The sequence below is a fragment of the Hemitrygon akajei genome, chromosome 30 (assembly GCF_048418815.1).
Source record: "Hemitrygon akajei chromosome 30, sHemAka1.3, whole genome shotgun sequence".
NCBI classification, from domain to species: domain Eukaryota; kingdom Metazoa; phylum Chordata; class Chondrichthyes; order Myliobatiformes; family Dasyatidae; genus Hemitrygon; species Hemitrygon akajei.
In genome coordinates, this window is record NC_133153.1 from 8,519,156 (window position 1) to 8,535,304 (window position 16,149).

The window sequence follows — 16,149 nt, forward strand, 5'->3', positions numbered from 1 at the left end:
GTGAAAATCAAACACTGCAGATGCTAAAAATCTGAAGCAAAATCAAAATGCTGGAGATGTTCTGCAGATCAGGCATCTGAGGAGAGCCATCGGTGTCAATGCTTCAGGCCAATGATCCTAGTACCAAATAAGTAGATAAATTTGCACTCATTGCCACTCACATCCAACATCCCAAGAACTGATTTGAAGAATCTAGTGTGGAAGAACAAAAATTCAGTTCCCCTCTGTCTGACACTTTCTCCCATTCATCACTCTGCATCTGGCTTTTGCTCTATTCATGTTTTCCCTCTGGGGTTCAGCTCCAATCTGTGAAGAAAGGATCGTGCAGAAAAAGGAACTGTAGGAAGTTGACAGCTAGAATAACAACAACAGGAAGCAATGAAAGTTTCAGAAAATTTAATGAGAGGAATCTGGATACCAGATATGCAACACCAACAATGGAAGCTTGCAGTAGGAAAACTGCAACATCCATTAGCGTACAAGCTTGTGCTGTTAGGTTGGAGTTCAACTCTGTAGGTAACTCAACCATATTCAGAGGCCGAACAACTTACAGCAGAACAACTTAGTCCTCGCAGGTTATTTCAAGATTTCAGCATGTTACCTGCAGTACCTGAGGACCCCACACACTTGATCACTACTGCCCTGCCATTTAGAGTGCCTATTGTTCCGTCTCTAGACACATTTCTGGAAATCTGATCATTTGGCTGCCCTCCACCTACCTGCCTGTAGACAGGCAGTAAGCAACAAGGCAACAAGGACAACAAAAAGATGATCACAGGAAGTGGAGGTGCAGCTATGAGATCGCTTCGAGTTGGTGCACTGGGCTACGTTCAAGGAATTATCGGAGAACCTGAATGACTATGCTATAGTTGTCACAGATGTTATAAACACATTTGTGGACAAGTGTGTTTCCACAAAATCATTCAGCCTTCACCAACCAGAAGCACTGGATGAATGAGGAGATCTCCAGTCTGCTGAAGGCTAGATTGGTGGCGTTCAGGACTGGCAGCCCAGGAAAGTACAAGAGGTCCAGGTATGACTTACAGAAAGCCATCTCACAAGTTAAGTGGCAATTCCAGACCAAACTTAAATCACAGAAGGATCTCAATAGCTGAGGCAGGGCTTGAATGCCATCACCTCCTACAAAAGAAAAACAAAACTAGCAACATATGTGGCAAAAACATTTCGCTCCCAGATGAGCTCAATTCCTTTTATGATTGCTTACTGGCACCTTTACAAATTCCCACAGCCCGCTGGTGTATCTGGATGAGTACTGAAGCCCTGTGCTAGTCAACTGGCTTGAGAGCTTACTGATACTCAATCTCTTGCTTTGGCATTCTGAGATACCCACCTACTTCAAGCAGGCTTCATCACAGCAGTGCCAAGAAGAACGTGGTACCCTGCCTCAATGACTATCACCCAGGAGCACTTACAATCACTGTGATTAAAATGCTCCGAGAGGTTGGTCATGGGATATATCAACTCCTGCCGGAGAAGCAACTTGGACCTGCTCCAATTTGCCTACCATCACAACAGGTCAACAGCAGATGCCATTTGATTGGCTCTCCACTCAGCTTTGGAACATCAGAACAATGAAGATACATACATCAGGATACTCTTCATTGACTACAGCCCAGCATTCAACACTATCATTCCCTCAAAACTAATCACTAAGCTCCAAAACCTAGGCCTTGATACCACCTTGTGCAACTGCATTCTCTATTTTCACTTGCAGACCACAGTCAGTTTGGATTAGCAACATCTCCTCCACAATCACCAGCAGTGCAGGTACATCATGAGGCTGTGTGTTTAGCTCCCTGCTCTACACACTTTATACTTATGACTGTGCAGCTAAGTACAATTTCAGTGCCATAATTAAGTTTGCTGACAATGCAACTGCTGTTGGTTGAATCTAAAATGGTGACAAATTGGTATATAGAAAGGCAACTGAAAAACTGGTTGAGTGGTGCCACAACAACAACCTCTTACTCAACATCACAAAAACAGAAAAGATAATTACTCACTACAGGAGGAAGAAGCTGAAGGTGAAGAGGGTCAGTAACTTTAAATTCATTGGCGTCATTATATCAGAGGATCTGTCCTGGGACCAGCATGTAAACGCCATTACAAAGAAGGCACAACAATGCCTCCACATTCTTAGAAGTTTGGGCAGATTCACAATGTCATCTAAGACTTTCACAAACTCCTACTGATGCACAGTGGAGAGTATCCTGACTGGTTGCGACACAGCCTGGTATGGAAACATCAATATTCAAATACATACGAAAGTCCAGTCCATCACAGGCAAAGCCTTCCCTACCACTGAGCATATCTTGAAGATGCGCTGCCACAAGAAAGCAGCATCCATCCTCAAGAACCCCCACCATCCAGACTATGCTCTCTTCTTGCTTCTGCCACTGGAAGGTGGCACAAGAGCCTTAAGTCACACACCACCAGGCTTAGGAACAGTTATTACCCTTCAACCATCAGTCTCTTGAACCAGTGTGGGTAACTTCACTCACCTCAACTTTGAACTGATTCCACAACCTATCAAATAACTTTCAAGGACTCCCAACTCATATTCTCAGCATTATTTATTTATTGCAGTTTGTCATCTTTCACGTTGTTGTTTGCCAGCTTTTGTTTGTGTAGTTTTTCATTGACCAATGTATTTCTTTGTTCTACTGTGAATGTCTGCAAGAAAATGACTTTTAAGGTAGTATGTGGAAACAATTTCATAATTTGATTATAAATTTACTTTGATTTGTTGTGTGTTGCAAATAATTCACACATTATGGAAACAGACACTTTAGCCACCAGGTTTGTGCTGATCATCAAATACCCATGTTTGATATATAAAGATCAAACCTGAAACCTTAACTCTTTCTCTTTCCATTGATGCTATCTGACCCTGGTGTTTCTAACACTTTATGTGTGAGGAAACAAGAGTATCTGGAGGAGATTTTTGTAGTTGATAGATATTTATCTTTTTGCACGGCAGTGCTGCTGCAAAACAACAAACTTCACATCATTCTGAATTCTGGAAGTCGGGTAGCCATAATAAGAACGTGGTCAGGAGGGAACCTGGGTTATTGAATCTGAGAGGCAACATCCTTGAGGTTTCCAGGATCTGGACTTTATAATGTGTCCTGATGAAAGGTCTTGACCTGAAACGTTCACTGCACTCTTTTCCATAGATACTGCCTGGCCTGCTGAGTTCCTCCAGCATTTTGTGTGTGTTGCTTGTGATGTGTATTAGGTTTTAAACCATTTTGTCTTAGTTCATACTTCAACCCAAACAGAAGACCCATGAGGTCCATGCTCTGTCCCAGTGAAGAATACCATTGGTCTCATTCTTTCTCTTCTTATTTCCTCATACACCAGCAACTTACTTTCTCTTAAACATGTCTATCAAATCTTCTTCAATTCTTTTTTGCCATTAGCGCAGATGAAAAGGTCAGTTACAACAATCAACAAACCACCAATACAGCTTTGAGATTTAGGAGAAAATGCATGCATTTTGTGATGTGAATGTGCAAAAACAGAGATAATACAGAAAATGAAATGTTGCCTGGGTTGCTGGTGTTGTGAGTCCACAGCACCAACTACTGTATCATCATATTACCCATTATATTCCCACTTCAAAGTTGAGGCTTTACGAGGCATTGGATAGACCACAAAGTACACTGCAGATGCTGTGGTCAAATCAAGACATACAAAAAAGCTGGATGAACTCAGCAGGTCGGGCAGCATCCGTTGAAAGAAGCAGTCAACGTTTCGGGTCGAGACCCTTCATCAGGACTAAAGGAGGAGGGGGCACCTCTCATGACTCTGCCTTCTTCTACTACCCATAGTGCTTTCCCCTTAGATTCCTTCTTCACCTCTCCTGCCTATCCCCTCCCTGCTTCCCCTCCCCCACCCCTTGATCTTTCCTCTGATTGGTTTTCCACTCTCCCCCCACCTTCTTTATAGGGCCCCTGCCCCCTCCTTCTTTAGTCTTGACGAAGGGTCTCGACCCGAAACGCTGACTGCTTCTTTCAACGGATGCTGCCCGACCTTCTGAGTTCATTGGATAGACCACACTTGGTGTGTTTTGGGCCCCTTAATCTCAGAAAAGATTTGCTGGCATTGGAGAGGTTTCAGAGGAGGTTCATGAGAATGATTCCAGGAATAAAAGGGTTCATGTATGTGGAGTGTCTGATGACTCTGGGCCTGTACTCAGAATGAGGGGGGGATCTCACTGAAGCCTATCGAATATTGAAAGGCCTTGACAGAGTGGATGTAGAAAGGATGCTTCCTATTCTGGGTGAGTCTAGGACCAGAGGGTATGGCCTTAGATCAGAGGGGCATTCATTTAGAATTGAGATGAGGAAGAATTTATTTAGCCAGAGTGTAGTTAATCTGTGGAATTCATTGTCACAGACGGCTGAGGAGGCCAAGTTATTGAGTATATTTATAGCAGAGACTGACGAATATTGGTTAGTCAGGGCATCAAAGATTATGAGAATGGGCAGTAGAATGAGGTTTTAGGGGATATTAAATCAGCCATGATGGAATGGCAAAGCAGACTCAAAGGGACAAATGGCCTAATTCTGCTCCTATGTCATACGATCTTATATTCATGCTCATGGGCATGGTATTTCCCTTGAAATGCATTTTGGCTGGAGAATAAGCAGAGGACATACTGAGCAGAACAAGTTGCTGGAAAAGCAGAAGGCTATCACTAAATTCCACAGCTGTCCTGACCCACTTTTTTTTTGGCAACTAGGAGTCCTTTCTCTCGGGGGTACAGCACATTTCATCCATCCACCTTCGCATCTCACCCATCCACCTACCCAACTTATCACCAATGCTGACACTGCAATTCAGAATATCAAGCTTACTCTCTTTTACAATGCACCATGAATTTTCTGACTCATAATCACCTCTGTGATATCTTCTGTCAGTTGTTAAATGTACAGGTTGGCTTATGAAGTACACGGTGTATTTAACTGCACTCCTCATGAAGTCTAGCCACCTGCAGAGATGTTAAAGGTTAATGCTATCTGCATTCATCATAAATTAGTTGTACCATCTGTCTTAGGTTGACTAAAACACCATTTTTCAGGGGCACATCAATTAATCCCCAGATTCAGAGTGCAATTCAGACAGTGAGAGATCATCTAGATAAAAAGAATGGGTTAATTTGAACAGTAGTAGAAATCTAGTCAATATGCAAGCTCAAACCCAACGTTTGTGGGTGACTCTTCAATGCTCTCTGAAACAGGCTGTTGTTTTCACATTCATTGTGGATCTGCAGAGGTGCAAGAAAAAAAGTAGTAAAGAATAACTAAAGCCTATCTCTGCACTTCTCGGCTCTGTACTCCCTAGTAGTTTGTCCAGATTAATAGTTAATCCTCTTGTCAGACACACTTTGCATATATGGGCTCAGTTTAGGAAATTTTATGGTTTCCATGGTTTTTCCTTTTCTAGCCCTATCTTACATAATCACCTTTTTTTACCTACTACGTATGACTCAGCCTTCCATGATTGGTATAGGAAGGGCATTAGACATTTTGAAGATCTTTTTATTGACAATCGCTTCGCCTCTTTTCAACAGCTTTCTGTTAAGTTCAATCTGCCTAATGCTCATTTTTTTAGATATCTCCAAATTAGACACTTTATTACTCCTTTAATCCCTAACTTCCCTGAAATGCCTGAGAAAAATGTTATGGACTTATTTCTTTCTATTAATCCACTAGGTAAAGGTTTAATATCATTTATTCGTGATAAATTAGCAGCCCTACGACGTGCCCCTGTGGATAAAATTAAAATGGCATGGGAGCATGATTTAAATACCTCTTTATCCGATGAGACTTGGGACTCGATTCTCAAATCGGTTAACTCAACCTCTCTTTGTGCTCGCCATTGCCTTTTACAGTTTAAGATTGTTCATAGAGCCCATATGTCTAAATCTAAATTATCTCGATTTTACCCTAACATCAGTCCGCTTTGTGATAAATGCAAAAGGGGCGAGGCCTCTCTCATTCATATGTACTGGTTTTGTCCTAGCTTGGAGAAATTTTGGAAAGATGTCTTCATAACGTTATCGTATATTCTGAATCACCACCTAGAACCTAACCCTTTAATTGCTTTGTTCGGTTTCTGGGGTGAGACAGATTTACGCCTGAGTTCGACTAAGTGTCGAATATTATCTTTTGCCTCTCTCCTGGCTAGACGTTTAATCCTCCTTAGATGGAGAGATGTTGCCCCGCCCACACATGCTCAATGGCTTAACGATATTATGGCCTGCTTAGACCTTGAAAAAATTCATTATTCAGTCCTTAATTCGGATTTAAAGTTCTATAAGGTCTGGGGACCTTTTATTGAGTACTTTCATAACTTTCCTCTTAACTAAGGTTTTTTTTCGGTCCCTTGCTTTCAGCTCCTTTTTTTTTGTAGTAGGCATTAATATCTTCTGTTGCTAAGTGTATTTACAGTTTTGGGGGTTTGGTTATCCTGATTTATATTCTCTATAGTGTGTTGTGGTTGGTCTGGAGTTTTTTTTTGTTGCGGGGCTTGGGGAGGATACTAATGTTACATGCCTTCAATTTGGGTGCTTTCTCAATTATCTTACTTCGTATCATATTATTATTGTATGTTTATTTTTGCACTGTATCAATGTTCTTCATTTTGATCCGGGTTTTTTTTAATCTGTAGCTATGTAGAAAATGTATAAAAAAACTAATAAAAAAAAATAACTAAAGCACATTCAGCTGTAAACAAAACTTTGGTTAGGTGCATAGTATTGTGTGCGGCACTGGCACCCTATTGCATGAAGAATGCAGAGTCATTGGAGAGGATATAAAAGACTACTAGCTTATTATAGGCAGAGGTTGGACAGATTTGGATTGTTTTCTAAGGGAAGAACTAATGGAGGTTTATAAAACTATGAGAGACATATATATGTAGATAGGATAGATAATCAGAGTTTTTTTTTTACCCCAGGAGGGAAATATCAAAGACTACAGAGCATAACTTTAAGGTGGAAAGTTTAAAGGAAATGTGTGAAGGAAGACTTTTTTTTGCACAGAGAATTTCCGGTTTAAGTTGGCATTACTGAAGTTGGGCGCTAGCTTACTGCTAGTTCAAAAGGTTAGAAATGCAACTAAAAACAACATTAATAACACTTTTCTGAGGAAAATTGTGGTAAACTATCACTGCAAACAATGAAGAGGTGAGAGAAGGCGAAGCTGACTTCAGGGATGAGCTGTGCTGGTGTGCTGCAAAGTCGGACATAACATGTTCAAGACAGTGTTGCTGATGGAGTTAGACCAAGTGATTTGGTGAGGAATTAAGTCAGAGGAGTTTCAATGCTCGTCCACCTAAACTAGGTGTAAGACTGGATCGCTGTAAGCACTGAGCTGATTTGGAGAGGTTACGAATGGCTTTGGGTTGGGCAGTGAGGTTTAGGCCCAGAGCCTATCACCGCGGCAAGGCCAAGTCCAAGTGTGGGGGACAACCCAGTGTTTAGATGATTTAAATGCTGGTCCAAATAGACTGGAAAGGCAGGTTGTTGGGACCGGAAGTGAAGGTCAGGCCAATTTAGCTCACTCTCCTGTGATGTTCACTCGCTCTACAGCGATTTGCCCTGCTAGATGAAGACCAAGGTTTTGGGACTATTCTGGGGATTTGGGTTTATGGACTCAATTTGGTTTGGAATGCTGTAGTTTGTTTCCATTTTTTTTTCTCTGCACATTGGGTGTTGGTTTTTCTTTTTTCATTGGATTCTTTTCGGGTTTCTTGTTTTGTGGCTAGCCGTAAGCAGACAAATCTCAAAGTTGTAAGAGGTTCTACTTGCAGACACAATAGTGGTGCTTAAAAGGCATTTAGATGTCCATATTAACATGCAAGGAGTGGAGGAATATGGATAAATTTAGTTTAACCTGGGAACACTGCTGGCACAGACTTTGAGAGTTAAAGGTCCTTTTCCTGTGCATTATGGATCTGTGTTTCATGTATGTACATCTTCTAGTTGTTTTCTTCATCAATGTGTTGATCAGAGTACAAACACATTTAACATTTCATGTCTGATACAACTTTACTGAATCACTGAGCCTAATGCAAGATTAAACATATTCAAAATGTCAATCTGCTTTTTAGATCCAATTTTCATGGATAGTTGAACTTTTCAGATTTTACATGATGAGTCACAATTTTATCTGCAATCATTTAAAATAATCCTGCTACCATGAGAATGTTACCTCACGTAAAAGAGTTCATTAGTCCATTACTTGTAAAAATGGTTTAAAAGGCATGCAATAATAACCACCACTATTGGTTACATCAAGAGATCAGATATAAGAGGGTGCTGAAGCTTTGGAGAGGGTGCAGAAGAGGTTTACCAGGATGCCGCCTGGTTTAGAGGGCATGTGCTATCATGAGAGCCTGGACAAACTTGGGTTGTTTTCGTTGGAGCGGCAGAGGCTGAGGGGAGATCTGATAGAAGTTTATAAGATAATGAGAGGCATATGTAGATAGAGTAGACAGGGAGTATCTTTTTTCCAGGGTAGAAATGTCTAATACCAGAGGACATGCATTGAAGCTAAGGGGATTGGTTCAAAGGGCATGAGCATGGGCATGGGAGGGTTAAGTATTTTACTTAAAGAGTGGTGGATGCCTGGAATGTGCTGCCTGGTATGGTGGTAGAGGCAAATACATTGGAGGCTTTTAAGAGACATTTAGATAGGCACATGAATGTGAGGAAGATGAGGGGGCACAGACATTGTGTAGGTACGAGGGATTAGTGTTTTGGGTTTTTGGTATACTCTTTAGCTGATTCAGCACAACATTGTGGGCTGAAGGGCCTGTTCCTGTGCTGTACTGTTCTGTGTTCTATGCATAAAATAAAGATACTTTTTAAATTAAGATGGAAGATATGAACACCTACATCATTCAGTTCTAACAAAGAATCTTTGTCCAAAACATTAACTTGTTTCTCTTTCCAAAGATACTGCTGATCTGATGAATTAGAACAGCATTTTCTGTTTTTATTTCAGATTACCAGTACCTGCAGATTTTTTTTTTGTTTTCATGTCATGCTGTTTGTGGATTATTGTCTTCCTGCCCATGCTCAGCAAATGCCAGATTCAAAATCTAGGGAAATTAATACCATAAGACATTTCTACTCTGAATGATCACAGCAAATAGGAATTAACTTGACCACATAATTTCACAGCAACAAAGCAGTACAGGAGATTAGATCACAGAATATTCCAGTGTTCCAAGGATAGGTCTTTATATACTAAACCTGTCATAAATCATAAAATAGTTCTTTCATTTCATGGCACATTCAAACCTCAGGCATGTAGCACAAGACCATCAAGACTAGAAGTTAAAAATTCAGGGTATCAGTTGGTTTGAATTATTTTTATGTCAAGGTATCATTCTAATTACAGAGAATAGGCAGCTGTGAGAGATGATGAACTGCGCATTTTAAAATACATTAAACAAGTTTCATTCAAATCCTAGTTATGACTCCTGTGTTAAGTACCATCGTGCACAGATAGAAGATGCAACAACATCTTCTTGCACAGAATGAATGATGATTAGGATAATCAATATTCTCCAGATCATACAGTCTTTAAGCTAGAAAACAAGTTAACAGAAATTTATATCCATGATCATAAGTATTCCTCTAGCATATATCAGTCTGTTGCATGAGAAAACAATGCCAATATGTGATAATTTTTAGCAAATAACTTGTGAAAAAATATTCATATATCAGGCAAGTTGGCTGAACAGTTAAATTAGGAGGATAATTTGGAGGATGAGACATGACTTGATAAGAAGATAACAGGCATAGATAAGAGTGGAGAGCCAGCACTTTTTCCCCCAGGGAGAATATGGCTAATACAAGTGGGTGTAATTTTAAGGTGATTGGAGGAAAGTATAGAGGGAATGTCAGAGGGAGGAATTTTAGACAGGGAGTGTTAAGTGTGTTCAACACACTGCCAGATGATACAAGCAGACACATTAGGGAAATTTAAGAGAATCTTACAGAGATGCATTGATGAAAGAAAATTGAAGAGCTATGTGGAAGGGAAGCATTGAATTGATCTTGTAGGAGGTTCAAAGATTGGTGCAACATCATGGGCTGAAGGGCCTGTACTGTGCTATACTGTTCTGTGCAGACTAATTAAAGACAATACTATGCACATACACTCAGTGGCCACTCTATTAGGTGTACCTGTACTCTTGCTCGTTACTGCAAATATCAAAGGAGCCGGTCATGTGGCAGCAACTCAATGCACACAAGCATGCAGACATGATCAAGAGGTTCTGTTGTTGCTCAGACTAAACATCAGAATGGGAAAAAGGCATTAAAATGACTTTGACAGTGGAATGCGCTCAATGCCTCCTATGCTAGCTTTGACCGTCAAAACATGGAAGAACCTTCGCAAACTCCCACAGCCCACAATGATCCTGTAATTTCAGTCTCTGAGGCCCATGTGAGACCATTATTCAGGAGGGTGAACTCATGGAAAGCATCCAGCCCAGATGGGATACTTGGCTGAATACTAAAGACCTGTGCTGATCAACTGGCTAGAGTGTTTACCAATATCATTAACCCCTCACTTCAGCAGTTTGAGGTACCCACTCACTTCAGGTAGGCTTCATTTATACCAGTGCCTAGGAAGAACGTGGTAACCTTCCTCAATGACTATCTTACAGCAGTACTTACATTCACTGTGATGAAGGGCTTTGGAGGCTGGTGATGAAACATATCAACTCCTGCCTGAGAAGCAATTTGGATCCACTCCAATTTGCCTACCTGCACAACAAGTCTATAGCAGATGCTATTTCATTGGCTCTTCCCTCAACTCTGGAACAGCTGGACAGTAAAATTGCATGCATCAGGATGCTCTTTATCAACTACAGCTCAGTATTCAATACCATCCTCTCTTCAAAATTAATCAATAAGCTTCAAGACCTTGGCCTCAATACCTCCTTGTGCAAATGGATCCTCAATTTCCACATTAGAGACCCTAGTCAGTTTGGACTGGCAACAACATTGCCCCTACAATCTCCATCAGCGAAGGTGCACCACACAGCCATGTGCTTAGCCCCTTGCTTGACCTGTTTTATACTTGTGAGCGTGAGGACAAGCACACCACCAATGCATATGTAAGTTTGCTGACAACACTACTGTCATTGGCCAAATCAGCATAAAGGAAGGAGATTGAAAAACTGGCTGAGTGGTCCCACAACAAAAACCTCTCACTCAATTTCAGCAAGATCAACCAAGGATTTGATTACTGGCTGCAGGAGGTGGGAACTGGAGGTCTATGAGCCAGTCTTCATAGGAAAATTTGAAGTGGAGAAGGTCAGAACTTTAAATTCCTCAGCTGTTATCATTTCAGAGGATCTGTCCTGGGCCTAGCACGTAAGTGCAATTATGAAGAAAGCATGGCAGTACCTCTACTGCCTTAGAAGTTAGTGCAGATTTGGCATGACATCTAAGACTTATACAAACTTCTATAGATGGGTGGTAGGGAGTATATTGACTAGTTGCATCACAGCCTAGTATGGAAACACCAAAGCTTTTGAATGGAAAATTCTACAAAACACAGTGGATATGGTCCAGTTTATCATGAGTAAAGCCCTCCCAACACTGAGCACATCAACATGGCGGACTGTCTCAGGAGAACAGCGTGCATCATCAAGGATCCCCACCCCTCAGGCCATGCCTTCTTCTCACTGCTGCATCAGGAAGAAGCTACAGGAGCCTCAGGACCCACAGCATCAGGTTCAGGAACAATTATTACCCCTCAACCATCAGGCTCTTGAACTAGTGGAAAAACTTCACTCAACTTCACTTGTCTCACTGAGCTGTTCCCAAACATATGGACTCGCTTTCAAGGACTCTTCATCTCATTCTCAATATTTATTGCTTATCTATTTTTTATTATTATTATTTCTCTTTTGTATCTGCACAGTTTGTTGTCTTTTGCACGCTGGTTGTTTGTCCTGTTGGTACGGTCTTTCATTGATTCTATTACGTTTCTTGGACTTACTGCTATTGCCCACAAGAAAACAAATCTCAGACTTGCATATGATAACATACATGTACTTTGATAATAAATTTACTTTACTTTGAACTTTGAGTATCTCAGAAACTGCTGATCTGCTGGGCTTTTCATGCACAGCTGTCTCTAGAATTTACAGAGAATGGTGCAAAAGACAAAAAAAAAACTCCAGTGAGTGGCAGCTCTGTGGGCCACAATGTCTTGTTAACGAGAGAGGTCAGAGAATGGCCAGACTAGTTCACACTGACAGGAAGATGACAGTAACTCAAATAGTCACACATTATAACAGTGGTGTGCAGAAGAGCATCTCTGAACTTACAAGAAGTTCAGCCTGAAGTGGAATCGGCGACAACAGCAGAAGACAACACTGAGTTCCACTCCTGTACCTAATAAAATATCCACTGAGTGTATATACAGAATAGAATAGAAGCAGGAGAGGAGCGCCATTATCAAGGGATACCACAAATAAAATAACTGTTGTACAGTTCAGAACCAGGAACTTAGGCACACCATGTCCAAGTTACCTTTCTGCCTAAATACACTAATCCTATTTCCCCACATTAGGTTGTGTCCTGCTCTGCTTTGCTTAATTATATGTCCATCCAAATGTCTCTTAAGCATACAGATTGTATTGAATCCCATCACCTCCTCTAAGCTGGCTGGTGGTATAGTGGCATCTGCACTGGACTTTGAGGTGAGTTGTCTCTGGTTCGAATCCAGCCAGCTCCTTGCACGCTTTCCATCCGTGCGGGATTGGCTGTCAAGCTAGCAACTCGGCCTTGTATCAAATAGACATACGCTAAAGCAACGTCAAGGTTGCCGCCTGACATACCACAAGGCATGGACAAGAACAACAACCTCCTCTAGCAGCATGTTTGAGACATCAACTAATCTCTGTCTGAGAAACATTCCCCTCAAATCCCATTTTATACTCCTTCCTCTTTCCTTGTCTCTATACCATGGGAACAATTTTCTGACTTTATATCCTACATATGCTTCTTATTATTACATATACAGGTCACCTCTCAGCCTCCTTTGCTCCAAGAAAAACAAACTCAGCCTGTCCAAAGCTCCCCATAACTGGTCCAATTGAGACAGCTTCTGGATGAATATATCTGCACTCTCTCCAGTGTAACAACATCTTTCCTACAGTGTGGTAACCTGAAATGTACATAATACTCCAAGTGCAGTCTAAATAGCGTTTTTGTAAAGTTGCAACATAATTTTCACATACTATGGCCCGACCTATGAAGGGAAGCATGCCAGATTCAGATTTAGATTTATTTATCACATGCATATTGAAACATACAGTGAAGTGCATGACTTGCGTTAAGAATCAACATACCTAGGGATGCGCTGGGAGCTGCCTGCAAGTGTCCCCACATATCCCAGTGCCAATGTAGCAGAATAACACAGAACACAATACAACAAGCAACTAAACAACAGCAAAACAAGCCCAAGGATATGCCTTCTTCGCCACCTTTTACCTCTGTGTTGTCACTTTCAGGAAACCATATATTTGAACCACAAGGTTTCTTTGTTTATCAACATTCCTTACTTGTGCCCTACTTGTTTCTGCATGTTTTACCTTTATACAAGTTGCCATAAAAAAAATTTTTTAAACGGCATATAGAATTAAGGAGGGCCAAAATGAGCAGCTGAGAAGGCATCTGCTTATATTGTCAGGCAGTAGATGACAATTGGTAATTAAAGCCTTGTTCAACAGAAAACTAATAATTCAAGATACAAACCACACATAATCCAAACTTAAATGAAGGGTATGGCTATGGGCATCATGTTGGCATTCTTCCTGCACAAAATGCCTGAAGAATCTCTCACTCCTATCCTCATTTCTTTCTTCTGTGCCTTCAGCTTTAGGCAGGGGTCCTGTCTTCAGAATCATACTAATTACAACAGCTTCAGTTTCCCCAACTCTATGACCCAGTGAATCCCACTTTCCAGCACCAGGTCTGAAGCCCTACAACTTAAGGTTCGTCAACCGCACATGTACCTTTTAAATAAAGTGAGACTTTCTATCTCTCTTACCCATTCAGGTTGCTACTACCTCCTGGGTGAAATATTTTTCCTCAACTCTCCTTGTCTTTTTATTTATTACTTTAAATATACCTCTTGGTTCTTGACCCCTCTGCTAAAAGAAATAACTCTAACCGATTTACTCTAAAGTGGCTAGTAACTCAATATATCCTTATTAAATTTCTCCTTGGTTCCAAAGAAAACAATGCTAGCTTATTATTCTTTCCAGATATCTGCTGTCCTTCTCCTTTTTTGCAGTTGAAGTCATGGGCTTGGAAGGCATTGTAAAGAAACCTCAATGAATAATTATATGCCTATTAGTACTGCAGTCACTGTACAGCAGCAACACAGATGATGCATGTTTGGGAAGCTGGATCAGTTGCCCATCAATCAGGCTGTTTTGACCCGGATCACATTGAACTTTTCAAAAGTTATTGATAATGAACTCAACCAAGCAAGTAAACCATATTTCATTACACTTTTGCTATTCATAGCTGATGGAAAGACCTTGGGGTGTCAGGGATCTCTCAGTAGAGGTGCCAAGCAACTAAAATTCTCTGGTAGGCATAGTTGTTAGGTAGTTGGCCCACCAACATTTCTGATTAATAATGACTCCTATAATGTTGATAGGGTTGGGTGGGGTCAAGAAACATAACAATGGCAACTTTATGGAATATGAAGAATAGGTGGTTGTTCTCCTTCCAATTGGAGATGTTCATTGATTGGCCCTTTTGTGGCTGGGATGTGACTTGTCGATGTTAGCAACCCAAAGCTGCACATGGTCCAGGTCTTGCTGCATGCAGACCTGGACTGTTGCATTTCCTGCAGAGCTTCAATTGCCACTGAATATTGTGTAATTATGAGTGAATATCTTCACCTCTGACCTTGAGATGCAAGGACAGGTTTAGTCCAAACTTCTGAATGGTTGAGACTGAATTACAGATGTAAAACAGTAAATGCTGGAAGCATTCAGCAGGTCAGGCAGCATCTGTTGAAAAAGAAACAGCCAACTTTTCAGGTCCAAGACCCCTCTTCAGAAATTGGAAACAGAGAAAACAAATTAGATTTCATTAGGGAGAAGCAAAGGAAATATTTTGATAGATAACCCAATGTGGCAATAAAGGAGCAATTTCATTTACAGACATACATGATACTGTTCCTGCCATAGCCCTCTGCATTACTTGTTGAAACAGGATTAGCAATAATAGAAAAGTGAGGTTTCAGCTGTATTGACACAGGTCTCAGTGCCACATTGACATCAAATTGCCTGTGAATGCTTAGGGATCTTAAACATTACTTGCTGTATCTGCATACTGCTTTGTGCACAAGGATTCTTTCAACCCACTTAACAAATAGAAGGTTCTGGTTTGCATTCTCCAGTAAATCTTTACTCAATGCCATCTGGCATGCCCAATAAACGATGAACCAAACAGCTGATGAATACACCCATCCTCATGTAATCATGTTAAATGTGAACCAAACCTATAATTCACTTTCGACTGGCCCATTTATCTATTTTACATATGAACGCATTCTTTAATTATACTTACTTTACATTAGTATTGGTGCAGATAATATATTCAATTTCATCTGAATAGGGATTCTGGAAAGTAAAACTACTTGTCCGTATCCATAACCATTCCCTGCTTTTTGTTCGAAAACGGTACATCACTGATAGGACTTGTCCTTTCAATTTCACAACCTTGGAGAAAAATAGGTATAATTATTAGATATATGGCATTCAAGATTTATGAACATGAAACTAATGGAAGCTTTACAATATAGATTTACTGTATTAAACTTGATTGTCTTTGTGCATGACCTTGGTAAGGTCTTACTTTAAATGCTGTGCACAGACTTGGTCTCCTCACATTCTCACTGAAACAAAATTTGCTGATGATACAAAAGTAGTGAGAAGAATGTAGGGAGTTTGCAAAGAGGACAGGGAAAGGTTAAATAAATGGTAAAAAAAAAATCTGTCAATGTAGAGGAGTGAGATTACCCACTTGTGTGGGGAGGATAGGGAGCAACTGGATACAATAACTAA

General features: G+C 40.7%; 1 protein-coding gene across 10 annotated transcripts in view; it reads right to left on the bottom strand.

The window, feature by feature from the left end:
- Positions 1-16,149, bottom strand: part of arnt2 (aryl-hydrocarbon receptor nuclear translocator 2) — a 383,517-nt gene that overhangs the window by 121,905 nt on the left and 245,463 nt on the right. For all 10 annotated transcript variants that reach the window (XM_073032942.1, XM_073032941.1, XM_073032949.1 and 7 more), the window contains one exon: positions 15,653-15,804. In XM_073032942.1, the coding sequence (XP_072889043.1) occupies positions 15,653-15,804 (152 nt within the window). The remainder of the gene's footprint in view (positions 1-15,652; positions 15,805-16,149) is intronic.